A 23,557-nucleotide genomic window follows, 5' to 3' on the forward strand; every position below is an offset into this window, starting at 1 on the left:
CAGTGTCTCACCACCCTCATAGTAAAAAATTTCTTCCCGAGATCTAATCTGAATCTTTCTTCTTCCAATTTAAAACCGTTTCCCCTTGTCCTATCATTACCCTTCCTGGCAAAGAGTCCCTCCCCAGCTCTTCTATAGGCACCCATCAGGTATTGATAGGCCGCTATAAGGTCTCTTCAGGTATTGAAAGGCACCCTTCAGGTATTGAAAGATCCAGATGGTTTTCCAGTACATCCAGGGACCTGGTGGACGTATTCCTGGAGGATTGCCTGAGGGTGGAGCAGGGAGCTGGGGACCCAGGACACCTCGCTGCCAGCAGCACCTCTCATCCCTGCTGCTTGGGCAGCCCCCAACAGTGGGTACAGGAGCTGCCCCAGCCCTCGGCTCTCCCTTGCTGCTGGCAGGCTACAGCCACAGCAACTTTGGGGTGGTTTCTCCTCACCGGTGCTGCTCTTGCAGTACTCACTCGTGCAGCAAGGTCCAGCGAGCTGGGGAGGACACCATTAAAAGGGGCTCCTTGGTCACCCATGTCAATCGACCACCACACCTGCTGCACAGAGCACCAGATGGGACTGGCTCAGCTGAGACCGCTGCAACCAAAATAAAGCCAAGCACTGAGGACAAGGAAATGCCCTGGTTTGTAATGACATGCATTGCAAGAGGTGCTTCATCTTGCCTTGCAGCTGTTAGCAGGCCAATGAGAAAGGCAATAAAAAGCAACAATCAAGGACGTGGCTAAACCTCTGAAGTTAAAAAATAGAGGTGTGTTTTAAAGGAAGGCATACGAGCTAAGAGATGCTAGAAAATGAAAAGTAACATTTACTACCAATACGTGCAGAAAAATCTTGCTTCTCAGCTCCTCATCACAATATGGCCCCATATCATGTCTTTGATAGCTCTCATGGAAGAGATTAGAAAAACAGGGAACAGGAAAGAGGCTTTTCCTAAACGCTTTGAGGAATGCATATTTTTTCCCTAACAAAACAAACTGTATGCTATTCTGATTGATTTATTATCTCAGCAGTGCCCTTGGGGCTCTGGATGTATTAACATTAAGCAGGTAAAGACTTAAGAATACTTGAGCTTACAGCAGAGTTGCAGATCAGACTGATTTCTGGTTTTTTTGTGGTGAAAAACCAGACATGCTTTATTAAATTTAGGGGGAAAGACAGTTGTGTTTAAAGGTGTCAGTGAGAAGGTGGTGAGACGACACGTGGCAGTGAATTCACTGTCAAGCCCGTGCACGAGCAATGGGTTTGGTCTCACAGAGAAGGTCCTTCCTCTGAGCCTGACGTTCTCCAAGGAGTGACTGGACGATTTTTCCCTTTCAGAAAGCGGCAGATCAATCAGGACTGAACTTGAATGCATGAAACACGTTAAACCCACCAAGTTACATGCACTGTATTTGATTTTTCTTAAACAGTGTTTCTTTGTACTTCCTCGCTAGCCTTCAAAGTACTCCAAGTACTCTGCTCATGCAATATCTGGTTTCAGGCAACCAGCGTGGCAGTTTGCCTGAGCTGAGAAAATATGCTTGAAGTCTGCATTCACAGGCGGCTTCAACATCCTAAGGAAAATGCTTTGTTTTTGTAGCCTGAAAGTATGTCACAAACATGAATAGAATTATACGCTCGCTCTCCCTCGCCCTCAATCCTCTTTACCTTAGGAAAAAATTATACACTTCCAATTACAGGGCCAGTTAAAATCAATACAAAGGTGGGAGAAAAGAGATCATTTTTCTTATGGAAGTAACTGTTTTCATTAATTTTTCATTAGTCCTGCTTTTGTTGTGCTATCCATCACTGAAGGAGCTGGTATGCAGTAGATTACATTTAGGTTATCTTACATGCTTCCAGGATTTAGTAGATATTGCCTGATAAAGCTGCGAGCTTTATGGCTTTAACTTACATCTATCAATAATGCATCAGAAGAGAATTTTTCTGCGGAACAGCTGTCCCTGAGCCAAGCAGCTTTCCCCTGGAATAGCTGCACTGGTTATGGCTGAGACGACAGCACAGCTTTTAAACTACTCATCTAAAGGCAACCACTGCGAGAAAGAGGAGCAGATGCTTAAGGAGGAAGATAATCCGTGAGGGTTTGAGCTCTAGTTTCCCACTGTTGTCATTTGTATTTTGGAGAGCTGGAAGCCAGGAGCCAGCTGTGCCTTGTCCCGTCTCAGCAACCACACCTGAAAAGCATTCCTGCCATCCACCACCCTGGCCTGTGTCGGGCTTTTGTTGTGATCACTATATAAACAACCAAAGCTCTTTCACAAGTTGTGCTGGAGCTTTTTTTTTGTTTGTTTCCCTCCTTCACCCCTGTAATACCTGAGTTCTGTGGTAAGGAATCAAAACGTCATAAACAGAAAATTATAGTCACTACTGAAGAGCTGAGCCAGAGGAAGGATATGAAGACACCAGTAGATCCTGCTTAAAACGTGAAAGGTAAAGGAAATTTTACTTCATTTATCTTTCTCTCACTTGGGAAGGAATTAATAATAATAATCCCAAAGGTATATCAAGGCTAACACTGCCGTTGCGTTACTTAAGCTTATTCAGACATCTCAGGGATGCTTCAATAGCTTGCAACTCTCAGTTTTAAAAAAGCATGTGTCATAGCACCTCACGGATTCCAGCCCCTTTCTGTGCTGCAGGAGGGCTTGTGAAAGAGAGTGGCAGCAGAGTGTGACTCTTGAAGAGAGCAGCTTGCCACCTGGGTGGTTGGAAGCCAAGCCTCTGCAGCTTCCCCAGCTGCAAGATGAGCTTATTGCTACCTTCTTATCCTACAGGTAGAGAGATGCTTAATTGAAGGTTTGTACATGCTTTGAAGAGACCAAGCACTGTGTTAGGGCCAAAACTATTAGTCTTGAGCTGCCCAGGCACAGCCCCAAGCAGAAGAAAAACAAACCTCCTGAACTGGAGAAAGTGAGGGAAATAATTGCACAGCTACTTTTGTTACTTATCTGACAAAAAAAAGCTTTTAATGTGACCCACGAAGAGCTGAAGTATTTAGTCAGAAGCAGCGGGGATTAGTGAAATCATGGCTACAGATCTTCAGAACTAGTGTTCTCACTCTGGTGGTTCTGTCTTTTGTTTTTGCGTTGAGTGTAATTGCTTGGCAGTTAATCAAACGAAGCATCAGCCAGCCATTGGTGATCCCTGCTAAAATCCCTGGTTTGCACTAAAGCCAAAATGAGTTTCGGGGACTTCAGTGTGTGGAGTTTTTGTTTTAAGTCGATGCCTGAAGTGAGGTGTGCGCTTGACAGGTCACTGCCCTGCCCTTTAGAGTGCATCCCACCGGTGAGCAGGCAAGGCCAGCCACTCCACACGACATGCTTTCCTCAGGAAAATTAATAACAACACTGACAAGCTACATAATGGAACAGAAACCAGAATACGATTTGGGGTTATAGATGAGATCATTTATCAGTCCTAACTTGGGAGCAGAGAGACAAATCTCCTCCTCCTCTCTCTCTCCCCCCGGACCAGCAAGCCAGAGCTGTGCTCCAAATATCAGGAGACTGGGATTGCTGGGATGTGTGAGGGCACCAACACCCCACGCTCCCTGAAGGGCACAAACCCAAGCTGTTCACACCAGCAATGGGCTCTCTGGAGAGAAGAGCTCATGGACATACAGTTTCAAGGGGGCTGAGAGAGAAGAGTCTGATCAAACCACATTTCCTCTAACCTGCAATGGAAAAAAAACCTGTATTTTTAGAAGCAACATGCACCAGAGATGGGGAACAATTGCTGTCAATGCAAGAATACCGACAGCCATGCATCTTCTCACAATCCCCAAATTACACTAATCTGTAATTCGGTTCATAACTCGGGTGTGGGACAAGTTCACCATGAATACAGAGGGCACAAGATGGGATCCAGCCCATAATATCTGACATCGGTGGAAAAACAATATACTCTTCGTTATTTTAGGGGACTCAACAACATACTAAGCCCCTAGCCTTAGTGGAAAACTAAGGAAACATGGAAAAATTCAGAGATTCAAGGAAAAGCGGATTTCTTCCTAGCTGTCAGAGGACACCTCAGTTTCTGGAGCTCACCCTTGTAGAAAGAGAGGATGCTTCGGGAGGTGGGCCCTAGGGTTCCCCCCCAGCCATGGACATTATCAGCCTGGTTACCAGCTAGCAGGACTAGATCAATCTCCAAGGCGATGGACTTCTGTGCCATGTGCCTGCATCTTTTTTTTGGAAAAGGGGTAGGGATGTGATTTTAGCCGTTTGAGTCTGAAATAAAGGATCCCAAATGCTGTCAGTTTGGGGATCTTCAATATCCAGATCAATGAGGTAGCAGCCAAACCCAACACAGGGACCTGACGCCGCGTATTGATTTTTGGTGGTGGTGATCCCTCCAGACCCTCAAGAAATAATAAACCACTCAAACTGAAGTCTGAGAAAAAGCAACTGGTCTACAAGCCCTGAGGACGTCTTGGTTTCATTTCCACTATAAATAAACCTCAGGCAGCAAGAATGCCTACATACAAATACCAGTTGTCCCTAGAAATAATTCATAATATAGAATTCCACAGTCAAGAAATGACAGATGGAAACAAATGCTTTTATTTCTCTGAAAAATTGACCATTGGTCAATAAAAATTCTTTTCTCACCTCCCAAAATCAAACCCTTCCTCCACGAAGTTACCAAAAATGTGAATGCTAAAGAAAAACACATTTGACGAGTCATTTGGGTGACAGTAAAATCCCTGTAATTAGTATAGCAATTGATTTTTAAAGGTTGCTGCAAAAAATTATGCTTATGAACAAAATGCTTCTCTTCAAATTGAAAGCAGTGCCTGTTTAGCATAAAGAAAAATAATTGAACGGGTGGCTCAACTTTCATGTTTTTTCAGAGGGTAGTAGGTTGTCACCATTGGATTTTGTTACAGATTCTATTGGGCATCAAAGCCCAATACCTCAGGTACACCTGCAGAAGCAATCAGCTTGCTTCTAGATATGTGGCAATGGAGAGGAAAAACATTCACAGGGTCAGGCTACTTGGGTAATACAATAAATTAGCAGCACTTATTTACAAATAGTGCTTCTGGAAAGAGAGATTAAGCTAGTGACTAAGCAGGAGTTCACCTTCTCCGGAACAGCATAAATTAACTCAGTCTTCAATGGGACACTCACAGTGTGAAGTTTCATCCAAGGTGCAAGGACCCACACTTTGGTTATGTAGCTGTCAGGTACATTAATGAGACAACAGGGGAAGAGTTAAACCCTGGGTGGATGGTTATCACAGAAATCCAGCATTCGTGTTGCCAAAAGAAAGGGTGAAGACTCAGTTCCTCTGCCTGTGTCTCATTGTGGGAAGGGGTGCTAGGTGGCATCTGCAATCTCTGCGTGCCCACAGCATGCAGCTTCTCCTGGCAGCTGCTTAACCAAGTTGCTGAAGTACAACGTTGGCAGCTACCGCTCACTGCAGCTCTTCCTCTTGTTATTAAATACAGCACCACTGATAGCAAAAAATGGAGTCATACTTTTTAATAAAAAATTAGATAAATTTAAACTATTGTACATGTCAAAATTACTAACCTCCAGAAGAGAGCTGACCACAATCTGGTCTTTCTTGGTTCCCCCCACTCCCCCCCCTTCTTGGGTATATTGCTCAGTTGTCTGTTGATCAGTTTTTCTAAAGAACATTTTAAAAACACATGGTTAAAAGCCTCTGTTACAAACAGGATTAATCAGATTGGCTCTCTAAAAATCTACATCTAGTTTATTCCTGCATACATTTTTCATCAGCCATCACTTTTTTCATTCATGACCTCTTACTCCATGATCACGCTGTACTTGCAGCAACATTTACATTCAGGGTCTTGGGGTGATTCTTGACCCCATCAACGAGGAACGTGAGCTCGGTGGGAAGGTGACCAGGCAGTTGGGGATTTAGGAGGAGCAGAAAGGTGTCATCGAGTTGGACAAGTACGTGCTGAGCAAGCAAAACCACCGGCTGAGCACAACCTGCTTAGGGAGCATATGCCTGTGCATAAAACACAGCCCCTGGCAGGGCAGATCTGGAAGTGAGAGTACCTTTGGGCTTAATGGACAGTGTAAACATATTCCTGGGTATGCTGTGGAGGCCCCAGAAAGTGAGGATCCACCTGGAAGCTCAGGGAAGGTTTCTCCAGTGAACGGTCTCTGAAACATCACATTGCCTTCCACCAGTACTCGTGTACTTTCAACCCATACTGGTACCCGAACACTCTCAACCCACAGGGACCAGAGTCTTTTTCAACTTTGCAAGTTTCATACCACTTCCAACAGCTTGAAGATCTGTTAAAAAATATTTATTTCCCAGGGTTTTTAGCTTTCCAACTTCTATGCAAACTAACAACCAAATTGTGGGCAGTAAGAGCAAGCATTTGTTTATTTTGTAAGAGGACTACTTGCTGCTAATTGAAAACAAGCATTTTCAATGGTGCAGCTGTTTCAGTACCGTGAATAGACAGATCAGCCTCATACTGAAGATCTAATAACCTGCTAATGAAACTTAATTTTTGGAGCCCCCCTAACCCCCTCCCCCCATTTCCACATTTCAATAATTTCAAAACCATTGATACGTGCTGCCAGAGAGTTATTTGTGTGCCCTCTGACATATTTTAATAAAAACCAGAAAAATGGTAGCTTTTTTTTTTTTGAGTTATCAGACTATATTAAAAACCTTGTTACATGTATTTAACAATTTCTTTTTTTTTCCTTTTCTTAAATAAATAGCAAAGTGTCACCAAAATGAAAGGAACGCCGGCACCATTGCGTCAATAGAAACTTCCATACCAGGATGAATACACAGTCATATTCTGGAATATTGCATAAAAAGGTACTTTGGAGGAAAGGTGGTGGTTGCTGGTGCGTTTTAGGTGGTGAAAGCCTCAACCCGTGAACGGTCCCGTTGCAAAAATCTCACCGGCCAGAACCAGGTGGCTGCAGGGGTGGCCTCGGTGAGACTCTGGAGGAGAACACAACTTGCAGGACATCATCGACCTACTGCCCGCTCCCAAGAGGGACGCAGCCGATGGCATAAGGTGAGAGGGGCTGACTGTCTCACTCCCTAGGCAGAAGAACACTAAGCTCTAAACGAGGGAAATGAACAACATCAAAAAACAAAAAGGGGCTGACTAACACTCAGCAGGGCAAGGGCTTGGAGAGTTGAAGCTGCCAACTCCTTAGTCAAGAGGGAAGGATGCAACTACCCCCTGTTACATTGAAGGTTACAAGAACTGGGCACCATTGGGTTTTTTTGATGGGTTTCCCTGGGCTGAGCTGGTGTTATTTTTTCAATCTGACCAACAGCCACTCTTCAAACCGGGACCAAGCTTCTTAAAAAAGTCAGCGCTGAAGGAAGACGGGCAACCTGCGGCACGCCAGGCAGATGCCACCACGGCCTCTGCTGCCTTTAACTCACTCCCCCCTGCATGGGCAGCGCTGCCTGCCCAAGTGTAGTGAGCGAGCTAAACCCCTCCTCTCTGCTTCTGTTGGCTTAAACCAGACCCTCGTTATTTTAAACAGAGTTTATTGTATTTAATACATTATAAAATTTGAAAAAATTGTAGGAAAGCAGCAGATTCAAACCAGAGCGTCTCTACCAAATATTAATTATTCTGGCCCCCTTTGAAAAAACACAAAACAAAACAAAAACAACAACAAAAAAAAACCTCCATTCAAAAGAAAAATTAACCTTTCACATATGTGAGGGCAGACAAAAAGTGTGCGACTTCTGTACAAACTACATTTAAGATTTCAGTCAACTAGCTTTCCAATGCAATGGGTGGTCTTCTCCTGAACACCTGCCCATCCACCTCTAAAAATGACAGACATAAACCTCCATATGCAAATAAAGTTGAGTCAAGGTGTGTACACATTAAAAAGTGGATGGCTGTTTGGCAATGGAAAATGGGTGGAGAGTTGTCAATGTATCCCCCAATGGTAATGGCTTGTACACCGTTAAGTGGGCCCCAGAAAGGCCTAGGACACTTAATGGCCATCACAGCACCAACCTCATCTACCACTTTTTTTGTTGTTGCATTTCCTACCCTTTGACATATACATACATATATATATGTACATACATACATACATATACATACATATTTTTATATATATGTGTGTGTTTGTGTGTTTTCTTTTACACCTTGAGGTTATTATTATTATTACTACTATTCCAAATGTTCCCATATGAATTCAGGTGTGGTCTCTATATTTGATATAAATGTGTCTTTTATTCAATTTTAGTTCCAGGACTTGTTTGGAGTCCAAACTGCACATGAAACGTCCCCCTTTTTTTTTTTTTTCTCTCTCTTTGCCTTTTTTTTTTTTTTTTGCATAAAGAAACATGTCCATTTTAGTCCAGAGGCTCTTGCTTTATTCGAATGACGGAGGGTGCACGAGATGTCCTTCTGAGTTCTCGTCTCAGTACGTATTCACTGAATTGGGAAGAGTCCACCCCACCTCCACATGAGCCAACAATCTCAAACCCTCTTTGCTGTAACCTCTCAAGTACCTGCAAAAAACAAGAGGAAACAAACACCGGTGTATAAGTAATTAAACAGACCATTAGCTGTCCCAGGATGCTAACTGCTGTTTTTAAATGGTTCCAGCTAGGACACAAAAGTGGTTACACAGACCCACTAACTGGTTTCCTCAGCTTGATTGTATTGGACTGTTTTCTGCTGACTTTGGTCACTGAGCATTAAGAGATAAAATGAAAGAAAATACATTTGGGTTTTTTTTTTTAGTGCTGTTAAATACAGATTTCTTCTATTCACAGAACATGCCTGGAAAAACACATTCTCTGATTCACAAGATTTACAGTACAACAGGGCCATTACAGGATTCCACAGCAGCCATTGGGAGATGTTGAGCAAACACCTCAAGTAAATGGTGATAATGCAGATACTGTGGTCAGAATTTCAGAAAAGTTACCATCATATTTTCTAGACACTTAAAACCCAACCATGATCACAAAGATCTGTGGCTACAGCTACCTGTGGTAAAACCTGCGACCTTTTAACTTTAATTATGGGACAAACGAGTTCTGCCTATTCACCTTCTTTCCTCCTTTTTCACAACCCAAGTGTTGCTTCCAGTGGGAAATGCAATGGCAAGAAGAAAAAAAAAAAAAAAAGATTAAAAATAAGAATCAGGCAGTGCTCCCGGAGTGGCAGAGGGATGCACCCACACAGCTCACCCACAGAGCGATGGTACAAAGACCTCAGCTCCCAGCACCAGCTCCAGGCTGCTACAGCTACAAGCATGGTCTTCTTGCACACCACTATTCCACTATTTTAATTGCTTGTATTCATAGAATCATAGAATGGTTTGGGTTGGAAGGGACCTTAAAGATCATCTAGTTCCAACCCCCCTGCCATGGGCAGGGACACCTCCCACTAGAGCAGGTTGCTCAAAGCCCCATCCAGCCTGGCCTTGAACACTTCCAGGGATGGGGCATCCACGACTTCCCTGGGCAACCTGTTCCAGTGTCTCACCACCCTCATGATAAGGAATTTCTTTCTAGTATCTAATCTAAATCTCTCCTCTTCCAATTTAAGATGGTTACCCCTTGTCCTGTCACTCCACTTCCTGACAAAGAGTCCCTCTCCAGCTCTCCTGTAGGCTCCCCTTCAGATATTGAAAGGCTGCAATAAGGTCTCCCCGGAGCCATCTGTTCTCCAGGCTGAACAACCCCAGCTCTCTCAGACTGTCCTCAGAGGAGAGGTGCTCCATCCCTCTGATCATCTTCGTGGCCCTTCGCTGGACCCATTCATGCTGTTCTACTGTAACTGCAGGGCTGAGGCGTTCTTTCCCTTGTTTATACTCTTTGTTACTTTTATCTTCTTCTTTATCTGTGTTCTGATGCCTGGGCTTCCTTCACCTCACCTGTGAGGGAGACCCTTCCAGGGCTCCACCAGGGTCAGCCACGATGGCCACCAGCCCCAAGGGGAGGTGGACACCCCTGCACCCCACAGGAGGTGGAACCTTCTTGTCCAGTGTGATCAGATCTCACTGGGGTTGGGCTGGGAGCGGGTGCCTACTGAGTCTTTCCCACTTATTTCACCAATTAGCAAATTGGCTTGCACGTGTGCTGGGAGAGCAGGGGCAAGCAGAGTGGCAGAAGGCTGCAGAGGATTGGGGTGGGGAGAGAAGCGAGATGTGGTTTAAAAACGCCTGAAACAAGACACGCCACGTCTTTACATGTATTGCTTCAGGTCGGCAAAAGTCTTTCCAAAATACCTGAGCATGGCTAATTGCACAGCAGACAAATGTCAAAATGAAGGGGGTGGGAAAAGAGACTCAGAAGCAATTGCACCATAACACATCTGTGCAATTTTTGTTTGTTCTGATTTTTAGCTTTTAACAATATTAGCCAAAATCCCCCAAATACGCCTCAGTGCAAGCCAGTGAAAAACAGAGCGGGATAACTTAGGTCATGGAAAAATGGTGGCAATTATTAGGAAACTAGTTCAGCCCTGGGAAAATCATTTAGTCTGCATCTCATTCTCCAGGTCTACTGGTAGTCCCTGTTCCTCCTCACATTGTTATTAGGACTGGGAGGTGCTTATGTCCCCCAGAAATGAAAGATGCAGCATTAGAAACTCTGAAGAAGATCATCATCTTCTCTTGAAGCCTGTACATATTTTGCCACTCTGACTGGGGTTTTTCGCATCAGCTTGGCAACTCTTATTTAGTGACAAAAATGTAAACATCAGGATAAGAGAGAAACTTCTAAAGGATACAACTGCTTTGACAAATATCACACAATGTGTGGCTAAATAACCCTCCTTGAAACTCCTATCTCTTTCCAGTTGTAATATTATGGGTAAGGCTGTTCTAAATTTGCATTAATCACTAGGACAACACAACTTTTGTTTCAGCATGACAGCAAAGGCCAGTAAAGAGACACAACTGTGCAAGCATAACATGTGTTAACCATATCTTGATAGGTCTCTCCAGACTCCTGTGTTAAGCACTAGCTCACACGCAGTGCCTGGTGAGCCCTCCATGCATCCCTCTGGGGAGGGAGCAGAGCAGAGCTTCTCCACCTGGACAGCACGACCCAGCAGACAGACAGGTGCCCAGCTCAGCTTCCAAGTCTCTTCTCTCACTCGTGAGCCTGGAGCATTTAGGAGGTGTTTCTAAACCAAACAGCATCAATAGTGCTAATGACAATTCCAGATGGGGAAAAAGTGCTTTCACTCCAAAGTGCTGGCTGTGCAGGATGTGCTAACTAGGTGGAGACAGGTGTGTGAGGTTGGTTGTTTTTAACCAATAGAGGATAAAACAGATGACACTATAACTTATAAGTTTATTATAATTGTTCTAGAAATTACCTGCACTTGTCTCCCAGATTTTTTCTTCTCTATTTCATAACAGCTACTCATTTTAGATATTGCTACATCCTCTACTATGCCATAATAAATTAGGAAAAACTGCTGAAAATGAAAGAGAATGGTCTTCCCTGAGACCCCAGAAACAGATGGGGCCCTATTTGCAATAAGCAGATGTGCCTTTGTTTTTGTTACCTCAGCAAGGAGGAAGACTGAACATGTTGTCTTCATCCCAAGTAAAATGTCTATGGTGATTTATTCAAGAAGTATTAGGGAGGTCTCTATCAAATGCAAAAGACCTGGAAAAATGACACACTTGTTTTTAACCACACCTGTGATAAGTTTCTCCCCTACTGTACCCTCCACATCACATGCCTTCCCTGACAGTCTCGTTGAAGGGTCAAAGCCCTCCTAGGATGCCCCAGTTTGAGGGGTAGCAGAGGGAGCTGAGGCAAAGTCTCCTCTGACGGTTAAGACTCATCAGATGCCTTCTCCCGAGGCTGCAGACTATTTCCTTCTCCAGAAATACTGGGTCTCGTTTCAGGAGGAAGGCCGAGGAAGAAGGAGGCTGGCTGTGTTCTCCCTCTGTGGAAGGATGTCCCTCCTTTCAGTAGCTGGCCAATGCTACTGTCCAGTTGTGTCTCTCACATTAATTTCTCTTTCCCCTCATTTCTCACTTGTTACACCCAGAATAAGAGACCAAAGCTTCATCTTTTTGCTCCCCCATTCTTCCTATTTAATTTCAGAGCTCTCGTGGACTTTGGCAAATCAGAGCATCTTCAGGAGATGGGACAGAACAATGCTCTCAAGAGCTCTCTGGAGATGTGGCACCTTCCCTCCCTGGCTTGAGATGTCCTTGTGTCCCCTCATCAATCCAGAAGACAATTTATAACAAACAGGGCAAGAGACTGGAAGCAGGCTTAAACAGTCACCCTATATTCAAATGCCAAAAAACGTTTCTCTAAATATACAATGTCTTTATATTGAGGCAAACATTTACCTCCTAAAGCAGGTTTTTAACACTACTGTAGTTTGCTTGCAAAGAGATTTGGTGGTGATACGTGTGAATTAAGTTAAGAAAGCAGCCCTGGCCCACAAAAGTAAATAACTAGCTCAAAGCTTCCAGCTGACTTTGTTGATCAAAATGCTCCAGTGACAGGGAAGAGGGTCAACACACCAGTCCTGGTCGGCAGGCTCCCTTCCAAAAAAATACACACGTGGCTTCCTACCTGAACTGAGTTGAGGTGACAGTATCCATTCAGTGGAAATCGGATGACGTGCGTCGAGTCGTGATTCCAGCCGGCATTGACAGAATTGCACATCACGTCACCGATCTCTGGAAACACTTCTTCTATCAATGACTTATCGCCACTCAGCGTAATCCTCTCTCCAAGGTCTGGGGCAACTCGCACCACCAGGCACTCACAAGACTTTGAGAAGCGGCCACTCTCCCGGTCCTGTTTCCACCTTTCCATCTCCCCTAGCATGGGCTGAAGCTGGAAATACTTTGCTTCTTCATATAACAAACTGTAGTCCTGGAAGACACATACATTACTGTGCACAATTAAGGAAGAGGCATTGCTAATGTGCCGCTTAATGTATATGGTTATTCAGGCTAACGCTGCTCTGGATCTGGAACCCTTCAGACGTAGCTCATAATTACTGTGTAGGAAGGTCTAATAAAATAACAGTGCAAGCAAAAAATAACCATCGGCCACTTGAGACAGACTGGGTATAGCAGCGTTTGGAAGGGGAGGGGAGGCTCTGCTTGCTCAACTCCCTTCTGCTATGGAATAATCCAGGCAAAAAAAAAAAAATCCCCCTTTTCCCCCATATTTTATCCCCCTAGTGATGTCATAGAATAATGACCTCATTGAACAGATGGAACAGAATTCAATCAGGATTCAGAGAATTCATCACTAGGATACATCGCGTCTTACAGCAATACTAGCAGGCATTGTAACAGGTATACGAATGTAAATGAGGAAGCCTGCTATGGTTCTAAGTGTAAAATGATTCAGATATTTGCATAATGAATTGCATATATTACTGCATTTTAAAAATTAAGTATTTTTTAATACCTCCCCATTTTGCCAACAGTATTGTTTACTATATCATCTCAAATGCCAGAGCAGAGAGAACGCATTTCTAAGCATAGCCAGTACAGAAGTAATTTAGAACTGATGATCTGGAATCTGTCTGCTGCCATTTTTTAAAGTAAAAAAAAAAATAATCTTATTTTTCTAGGTTTAACAGCATAAGACCATTTGGAAAATATTTATACAGAGAAAAGCAATACATGAGAATTAGGGAAGACAGAGGAACAGAATGACAACAAAGGAAGACTGCTAACACTCAGTATGGCCCCTGAATTTGAGCTACAGACAGAATGCTTTATGAGAACAGGACACCTAAATCATGTCCAAACTACTGCTTACATTTAATGTAACAAAAGTGTCATTTAATCCATATATTTCTAAGAAACAAGGACCGCTGTTCATTTTAAGCACTGATCTTCTGGATGCCTTAAAGCATAACTGGAAAGGACACCCCTTTGAACATCGTGTTGGTTGGGCAAACTTGCCAGGAGTTACATTTTTAATTTCAGCACAGCTACAGTATATTTATCTGTTTAAAAGGCTCTGCATATATAACTTAAAATTGCGTGAAAGGTGGTTTTTCCTTTTTCTGTATTTCTGACTGCCTCCAGGAGAAATGCCAAGAGCAGCACAAAGCCATGCCAAGGCTTCCAAAGAGGGATGTGATGTTTATCAGCCAGTTCCAAACCTCCACGTTATTCAGGGAGGTCTACCCTTGTCACGCACGGGAGAAGCAAGTATGAGTCTACAGCAGATGATTCAAGGGTTGCTGCAACACAGCTCTCGAACTCAACCTCACACCTATGACGCCCCAAACACCCGGAAGTCTTGTCTCAGATGGGAGGGATAAAAGACCAGAGCAAGCTGCTCCAAACCCTTCCCCATCCCCTCTCCCGTTCAATCCGAATTGCCGTGTTCCCTACGGTGAGCTGATGGCACAGCCAGCTACGCTGATACACGTTCATTAAGCAACGATAACGATCTGTTCTGATGGCAACCCCGGTCTCCAGCGCTCTCTTTGCTGACACCACACACACACCCACAGGAGGATAAACGCAGAACATCACAGGGAGTCTGAAGCTCTGCCTCTGTAGGCTAATGGCTAGTGTGGTGAACTACCACAAATGCAATTTGTTATTAAAAAGCCAAAAAAAAAAAAAAAAGCAGGCTTTTTAATAAAGTTTAAATAATAAACGTGGAGCTATTCATCCCTGACTTCTCCAAAACTCCAAAATTAAACTTGCAGTATGTGTTCAAGAGTCTGAGGGAGAAAATATTCTATGACTTAATACTCAAATATTAGCATGTGTGCAGTTTATTTTGTCAATACTGTGATTCCCACACCATTCTCTGAATTTCAGCGTGGGAGTGGAAGCTGGAGCTGCTGCAATTAGAGGGGAAGCATAAAAGCAGATGAGAGGACAAATAAGCAGCAAAGCTCACAAGCAGTCAGTTCCAAATTGTGACATCCTTTCTGTCTCCATCAGCATCCTTATTTTATTATATTTAACTTCCCCAGGTCAAACATGGTGAGGTTGCTCCATAACACCGTAGCCAGGACAGGAAAATTGAATATTAATGCCACTCCAGGAAAGTCTGAGAGATGCCACTTTAGCAACCCCATGCTTACTTTTGCCACATACCCAAAATCAAACATCATAACCTTCGAGTTCCCACCATCTAGGGCTCTGTTTGACTACACACCAGATACTTGCTTTACCAAGGTACATGCAAAGCACCCAAGCCCCTTGAAATCTCACCTTGAAATCATCAGGAATGAGGAGTTTCGATGTCCTTAAAAAATTCAAGATATATCTGAACATCTGCCCATCTCTGTCGATGAAATAATGCTGCTTGAGACTGTCGAGGACGATGGGCTCCGTGCCATCGAACAGCCGGCCGATCCTGGAGAGGAAACAAGAGGAGGAATGGCAGGGTCAGACCAAGCTGGGTTCAGTGGCAGCTCAAACAGCTCCACGCTGCAGAACGTCTCTCTCAATAGCTCCCACCAGCAGACCCTGTCCCCCCAGAATGCACCAGCCCCCTTGGATTGACTTCACCCCATCTGGAGTACTGTGTCCAGTTCTGGGCTCCCCAGTTCAAAAAGGACAGGGAACTGCTGGAGAAGGTACAGCAGAGGGCTACAAAGATGATTAAAGGCCTGGAACATCTCTCTTATGAGGAGATGCTGATGGACTTGGGTCTTTTTAGTCTTGAGAAAAGAAGACTCAATGCTTAAAAATACTTAAAGGGAGGGTGTCAAGAGGATGGGGCTGGTCTTTTTTCAGTGGTGCCCAGGGACAGGACAAGAGGAAATGGACACAAACTTGAGTATAGGAAGTTCTACCTAAACGTGAGGAGGAACTTCTTTACTGTGAGAGTGGTAGAGCACTGGAACAAGCTGCCCAGACAGGTGGTGGAGTCTCCTTCTCTGGAGACATTCAAAACCCACCTGGACAATTTCCTGAGCAACCTGCTCTAGGTGGACCCGCTTTGGCAGGTGGCTTGGACTAGAAGATCTCCAGAGGTCCCTTCCAACCCCATATGATTCTATGGGTACTGCATGGTGAACCTGATTTAGTTTGGAAATTGCACTAGGGAAATCAGGGTGGGGTTTTTTTTGTTATTTGCTTGGGTTTTGTTTGTTTTTAAACCCAGTTCTTTTTTTTGGATGCCATTTACTGCAACCAATACTTGGGCAGGCCCAGCTGAGGGGGCAGCACGCTGTGGGAATTTAAAGCCGGAGGTACCAAGTTTATAACATTTCAATACAAGGCAACAATTTCACAGTAAAAATTAACCGTTTGTGGCAGGTATCAGTTAGCCCAAGCTAAAACCATCAGGAAAAACGCCCCAAAGTTTGAGAGACCACCCACCGACCACCAGAACCACGCAGCCACCCAAGAGAGCCAACAGGTTCTTGCAACGTCAACTGCCGGGCGCACACAGGTTTTCTACATGGGTGCCCCACAAACCTGCGTTCGTTAGAGCAGCAGGAAGGGCTGAAAACTCTGAACAAAACCCCTTGCCAGAGGAACACGAAAGACATGCTATGTTGTGTGTCTGCACCGGGGCGTTTGCAAAAGGCTCCTGAGTCACTGGTGGTTTCCCGGTGCGATGGCCAGGAGCGGCTGGAGTTTGCGTGCCTGTTTATGTGGCCACACGGGTGATATGGAAGTGCCCTGTGATTCTTTCCAACCCCAGAACTGCAAACAAAACAGTCTCAAAAATAGCTCGCTTGCGGAACGTCAGACGGATGCTCCGCATGAAATACTACTGATGGTCTGGGATGCCATTTCAGAGCCTTTTCACAACCTGTTACCTTCTGCAATATCCTGCAGATACCACGTTTTCATTATTTTAATGAAAAGGCTCATTTGTACATAGTTTTTGTCCCAGTACAATCAATCTCTTTTGGGAACCAGCACAGTAAAACCTCTGCAGGTTACTAAAGAGCACACAAGAATATCACCATAGATCAGGGTGGAGCTAGGGGACCGATAGGCGCTTTTATTCCCTGACCACACTCAGTTTGTGGCATAGGTAAGGTACAAGTCTGTCTCCTCATGAAAGGCACAGAGCAAGCACAATGAACAGTAAAGACACACTATTTTTGTTTTAAAAGAAATGAAGAAACAACTATTCCCCATCACCAGGAGGAAAAAACCCCATGAAAAACTCAGAGGTGATCTGCACTTCTGGCTGCATGAGGCATCCCAGGCTGAGATGCCCCATCCATCAACCAGCAGAAGGGGATCTCCAGCAAAAGTTCAAGAAGCAAAAGACCAAAGCGGTTTCCTTGGACCTGCTTTGGCAGGGGGGTTGAACTAGATGATCTCCAGAGGTCCCTCCCAACCCCATATGACTATGTGATCCCAAAGAAGGGGAGACAGCAGGACTTGCAGCGGGGTCCTGGGGAACTGCAGAAGAATGGGGCTCCAGGTGACCACACACCACTTTATATCCACAGCCATGCACCCTCCCTTTGAAAATGGCACAGCCAACCCAAATGGAGTTTAAAGTGGTGTCTGTGCCTGCAGCAGGGACCTCAGTAGTACACTTGGTAATAAACTGTGAATAGAACACAAGTCTCATCTATTCTTTCTCATCAGCGGGCAAAGACGAATACCAGGAAAGATACAAAACCCCATTAACCTCAGCTGGCCACTTACAATCCTGTAGGAAATACCTGAATCCATTTAAGTCACATGAAATCTGTAACATATAAGGAATTGAATATGTTTTGCAGAATTAGGTACAAAATATTTTTTTCAAAGCCATCCCGTAGAACAATTCAAGCTTTCTTCCTTGGATACTTGTTGCTGCCTGCCCTGCTGCTCAAAATATAAGCTGTGACGGGCCATATAATACAGGTTCCTGTGCACGAGGTGGATGAGCAACATTTATGTCTAATATGGATGCACTTGGCATTTAGCATTAATTTTCCCCTATACTCAAACATATCATCTTGGAATCTATCATGGAACTCACTCACGAAACATATATATTTGGCCAAGTCAGTCATTACTGAAACGTATAATGGTAATTGGTTTCTGCAGCATTTTCCTAGTTCTAAATTACTACTATAATTACATATTTTAAACCTCTAGGCTTTTTGTCTTCATTTTATTAATTGTATTAGGAGAAGAACAAGATAGTATCAGAGGATGGAGCCTTCTGACAAAACCATAATGCTGACAAGCGTGCACAGCCAGCAGGAGTGCTACCTGGGACCTGAAAGCCCTTGGGTCTGGGCTGGAAGGGTGACCAGAAAGCGCTGCCTTAGTGCACTCCTGCTTTGCAGCTGCAGAAAAAACCCAGAAATTGCCAAATTCCAATTCCCCTCCTATTGCCCCCCCAGGAGCACTTTGCAATACACAACTGCACATATTAAAACAGCTTTGGAAGGGCAGACCCCCAGCAGAAAGACCTCTGTAAACAAAATTAAAGACTTTTTTCCTTTTCAGATGGCAAAATGCAGATTTCAGCTTCTTTCACATGGCCTCCAGAGAAAGACTTGAGATAATATGGGACCCAAATCTGGTGGCATGGTCCTTCTAAGCTGCATTTTCTACACATATCAGGAGAGGAGGCTGGGTTATGCCAGGACCTGGGGAAGGACCAACATCTTCACCCTCCAGCATCCCCCTCTACACTTGGGTTCCTGGAAGCACAGCTCTTGGCCATGCCTCACTTGGCAGGTTTTATAAACAATAATATTTGAGTAACCATCCCCCATGTCACTGTTACTCCTGCCCAGTCTCACACTGCAATTATAAATGCTTAAGGGACATCAATCCGCTGGCACAAGAAGGGACTGATAAATCACATTTATTGTAATTTCCCTTCCTAAGAAAATCTGAAAGATGTTTGTTTCCCCATCTCCTTCTTGACAACATTGGCTGATGATCAGCAAGGACAACTTTTTCTTTTTAAATGACAAATACGTAACAGCCAAATGGATTTCCAAACAGGAAAGTGCTTTACAGGAGGCTTGCAAAGCAAGCTGATAATTATATGCAGAATTAGCCAAATATCAAGGGTAAAGGAAAAGAAAATGTAGTCCATTTACAAGAACATGTACTTCAGAAATATTTAATTAAAACTAACAGGCTGGAATTTTCTGTATATCAGGAAAATTAATGTCCCATGGGTTGAAAGTACGACCTCCAATGGGTAATAATTAATGTCTCTGGCTTTAAGTATCATATTCCACTGTCAGAAACCGAATGCTTCAAGGACTGAAAATACAACCAGTAGCTTCTGTCACAGAATTTGGTTTTACTTTAAAGACACAAAACAGGTACAGCCGCAAGCCTGGTTTTAATGGGGAGAAAACACCGGGATACGGAAGAGATGTTTTGCTTCCATAAAATACTATGGGGATCCTTCTCCCCACAGACCAGCACTCCCATACCAGCGTTTCTAGACCATAAAGCTAGCATGGGAAGATGATATTGCTTACAGGATTTTTCACATTCTTCAGAAACAAGTCCTGTTTGTCAAGTATAAATATATACTGTCTGCAGCAAAACTGTATATATAGTGTAAATGTTTATAACCTTGCTCTCTCAGTTTATAAGTATTTATATATATATTATTATACACATAAAGAGAAAGACTTCCCTTTAATACATTCTGCCTCAGTTGAGAATTTAGGAAAGAAGCAATTATTAGGACCGAGATGGCTAATACTAATTAAATAAGTCAACTATTGCACAACTTAACACTAAGAAAAATTACATGGTTCCGCAGATTGTTTTAGAAGCTTCAGTGGACAGAGCTAAATTCTTCCCCTTTGTCATCAAAGGGGTACAAGGACCATGGATAAGCAGCAAGCCTTGGTGCCTGCAAGCATGCAGAATATTGCATTGCTTTCAATCTAAGGTAGAAATAAACAGCATTTTTTTTCCTGAGAAAACACAGATTCCTTATTTTTTAATAAATTCAGTATATTATTTCTCATATTAATATAATTATCAGAGGACAAAAATCTCAAAACTGAGATATTTTTTTTTTTTGCTATAAGCTATTTTCAGGAGTTCTAAGACGCCGGCTCTCTCTGCGTCTTTTGCAGAACAACAAAAAGGGAGGAAAGCTCCTGGTGTATAATAACCCGTCAGAGGGAACTGTGCAGCAGGAGCAGCATCGGTGATACCCTGGCACCCACAATCCCGTGCTAATGGCAGGGCAAGAAACGCTGGGAAGGGCAAAGCACTCATGAAAACACATCTCTCTCCCTCCAATAATGAATGACATGGCATGAAAAAAGTATTTTAGCTGAAATCTTACTCACCGGGTTGAAGCCACTGTGGCAAAGTGAATAGGGGTTTGGCCCTTAAAAGGATAAGTGAATGCAAGTTTTACTATCACATCATTACATTTATGTGGCTAATGGGAATGCTTATTTAACACTCTGGGGTGTGCGGAGAGCGAGCTGGAATAGGCTTTTACTTTTTTTTTTTCTTTGTGACTTTTTAGTCCACGTCGTTCTTATTAATTTCTTTTCATTTTCTTTTAAGTGCTCAAAGGCAATTTGCATAAGAGCCCATTATAAATTAGATCTGTTTAATAGTATGCTCATCTCATGGCTATTTAATTTTACTTCCTCGTATGTCTAAATTATATAATTTTGCACTGTCCCCTAGAAGCTAGTACGTTTGAAGAGGTATCCAATGCCAGGGAGAAACACACCCAACTGGAGAATGACAAGGTTTCTACTCTTTTTTTTAGAGGACCACTTTAACAGTAACAATCAGCTCCTCTTTTTTGAATACCTCACGTCATTTAGATCCACAGCAACTGAATACCTAGCAATCTTTATAACTCTGCATAACAAAAGTCGGGTCATAAACATGATATAACAGAATACATTTGCAATTTTCAGGAACATATATTATGAAAACCGCATTTTAACCAAATACGCTGCTGTAATCTCTTATTCTCAGTGCTATTATAATTTGTTCTTATCTCTTCCTCCTTACATTTAATTTAAGGTTTCATGTCCATGAGTCTCAGGAATTCCTTGGCACAGGCAGTTCCTATATTATCAGAAGAGGCATGAATACAATGATTATAAAGCAAAGGTAACAGGGGAAAAATGTATTAAAACCTAAAATCTCATTAAACCTTCTATAGAAAAGGTATTTATATAGAAGCCAAAATGACAGAGCAAGAAAGATGTACTGGAGGAGGTATTAAAACACCAGTTCTTATGAGATTTAAAAGGAAATGTTACACTGCATTTTAAAGAACAGATAAATCCCAGATACTGAGTAGAAGGATGTCAAACCTTTGTAGAAATATTTGCAAAAGATTGAAGAACTGAATCATTTACATGGAGATCATTTCAAACATCTTAAGGTTGTTATTTGAGCATGGAAGCGAAAGAAAAGTTAAGGGCAAGCTCAGAGGGCTAATAAAACATTTAGAAGAAATTGAGATAGACAAGAAGTGGTGAATAGTCTTAAATGCAGAGTAAAGCATGTGAGAAGCAGATGGGAAGGATCTGAAATGATGAATGAGGTGGTATCATCAGGGAACACATCTGAGACAAAACTAAAAATAAAAAAAGAAAGAAACACGGGATTTGCTATAACCTGCCTGATCAGAGGCACCACCAGGAGCAGAGATGAAAGCAAATCAGACATATTACAAAATGAACTAATAGTCATTGGATCTAACCCACATGGACAAACCGACACGTTAACTGGAAAAGAATAAATTGCACAACACTCTGCAGTCATGTTGCAGGAATGCTACTTACAAGAGAGTGAACTACAGCTTTCTACACCACAGATGAGTGGAGAGATGATGAGATGTGTAACTAAATGGCAGCTGAGCAAAAGAGGTCACAGAAAACATTGGGGTGAACTAAAAATTGGATGGTTAAGGCTTCAGAAGTCGATAGAAATACCCTAATCTCTGTTTGCCTGAAAAGAAATTTCTTCCAAGAACAATTAAAGCCTGTATTTTCCCTGCTAAACAGGTGATCTAGCTACCTAGCTATCACAACAAAAGTGATAATTATAGTATGAAATACAGCTAATACAGGAACTCCTCCAATGCAGATAACATACTGGTTGACAGCCAGTGGGTGCAAGGTCCTGAACGTCCAACAGAAGTAGGCTCTTCAGAATGTTCAAACCCCCATTCCCAAATTCAGGACCACCATTCACCCAGACCCAAATGGCACTTGTAGAAACGCTGTCATTTTAGAAGAGAAAGGAATAAAACCTTGGGATGGGATGTCAAAAGCCGGTGACTCATAGCTAGAAACCATCTCCCACATCGCACGACGGCAGCAAGGGTGAGGCCAGAAGAGCACTATCCCCAGACTGAAGATGATGGGCCAGGGAGTTTCTGTTTACCATATACCTTCTCTCTCTGCTCTGGTACACCAGAGAGATACAGACAGATAAGAGGAACCGGCTGCAACCCAAATCTGCATCTTTTCACACGAGGCTGGGCAGGTCAGTGTTTTAAAAGCAATTTCAATACCGTGGCAGCCAAACCTCCTGAACCTCTAGGTTGCATTACAGGCTTCAGATGTGGCTGAGAGGGGTCTGTTCTCGGCTCTCCAGCTGTTGCCCCACCCCAAACCGGGATCCTCATGCCCACAATCTCCGTCACTTTTGACAAAGTGAGGTTCCTCCATCTGACAGACATGGAAGTTGCTGACACTGCCCAAGACATCCCATCTATCCCTGACCCTCACAGTTTTGCTTGTCTCCAGACACCAAGCACTACTCCAGCCCTTTTGCTACCCATATAGACCCATCTCTAGAAAAGATGGGTCTCTCTTGCAATCCCCAAATAGGCTGTTCCTTCAGTTAAGCCTCTATCTACAGAGCAGCACCACAGGCCCTCTCTTCCTCTAGGACCTTGAGACACCTTGCTGACCAGCTGGCACTCTGATCGACCCACCCCATGTGCCAAGTCAAGGAGACCCGGAGCAGAAGTAGGGACTGCAGATACCTGTCGCCATCCCTCTCTCACCACAACAAGCATTTTGCTTCAGCTGTGTGTCAGGACATCAGGCAAAGAGCAGTGACACTCAACAGCCCACCTGCACGCCCACAGCTCCACAGCCACACCTCGACCACCAGTATTTTATGTTTTACAGCACCATGTCTCCTTCTTCCTTTTTTTCAGGCTCACTCACGCGTCCAATCTGCTGAAGAGCAGACCACGAACCTTTAAGCCCCACATCTCCTACAGTGTTTGCTATCTTGCAAATAAGTCCTTAAAAACTTTTTAGTTTTCCGGTGCATATCAAAACCACTTTTCCTAAAATCATTTAAACCAATGAAATGTTACATCAATTATTCATGCAAATACTTTTTCCATCTCTGTTTTTTTGTAACCAAGTTTTCTTGGCAATGATAACATTTCACAGAAAAATTAACAAATATTCTCTTTGCTTGCCAAGATAATTTTACTAAGCTCGAATCCGATTTCATTGAGGTACGTTATTTATGTTTTATCTTGAGGGAAGCTGCCTATTAAGTTAGTAGCAACCGTGTCCTTTTGCTTATGATACGGTTATTACCAAGTTATCAGGAGTACCTTTAAGTTATTAGGGTGCAATGGCAAATTAAGTACTTTGCGTCATAATT

At 43.3% G+C, this 23,557-nt stretch overlaps 1 protein-coding gene across 5 annotated transcripts in view; it reads right to left on the minus strand.

Annotated features, from left to right (window-relative positions):
- Positions 1-6,657: 6,657 nt before the first annotated feature.
- KCTD1 (potassium channel tetramerization domain containing 1) overlaps positions 6,658-23,557 on the minus strand; it is a 108,331-nt gene continuing 91,431 nt past the window's right edge. For 4 of the 5 annotated variants that reach the window (XM_014937013.1, XM_014937011.1, XM_014937012.1 and 1 more), the window contains exons 3-5: positions 15,200-15,344; positions 12,570-12,875; positions 8,288-8,516 (exon numbers count right to left, since the gene is read on the minus strand). In XM_014937013.1, the coding sequence (XP_014792499.1) occupies positions 8,358-8,516; positions 12,570-12,875; positions 15,200-15,344 (610 nt within the window). In that variant the 3' untranslated portion in view covers positions 8,288-8,357. Of the gene's footprint in view, positions 8,517-12,569; positions 12,876-15,199; positions 15,345-23,557 lie in introns of all 5 variants that reach the window. The other variant, XM_014937009.1, reaches the window with a different exon arrangement.

The sequence above is a fragment of the Calidris pugnax genome, unplaced genomic scaffold (assembly GCF_001431845.1).
Source record: "Calidris pugnax isolate Ruff unplaced genomic scaffold, ASM143184v1 scaffold51, whole genome shotgun sequence".
Lineage (NCBI taxonomy): Eukaryota > Metazoa > Chordata > Aves > Charadriiformes > Scolopacidae > Calidris > Calidris pugnax.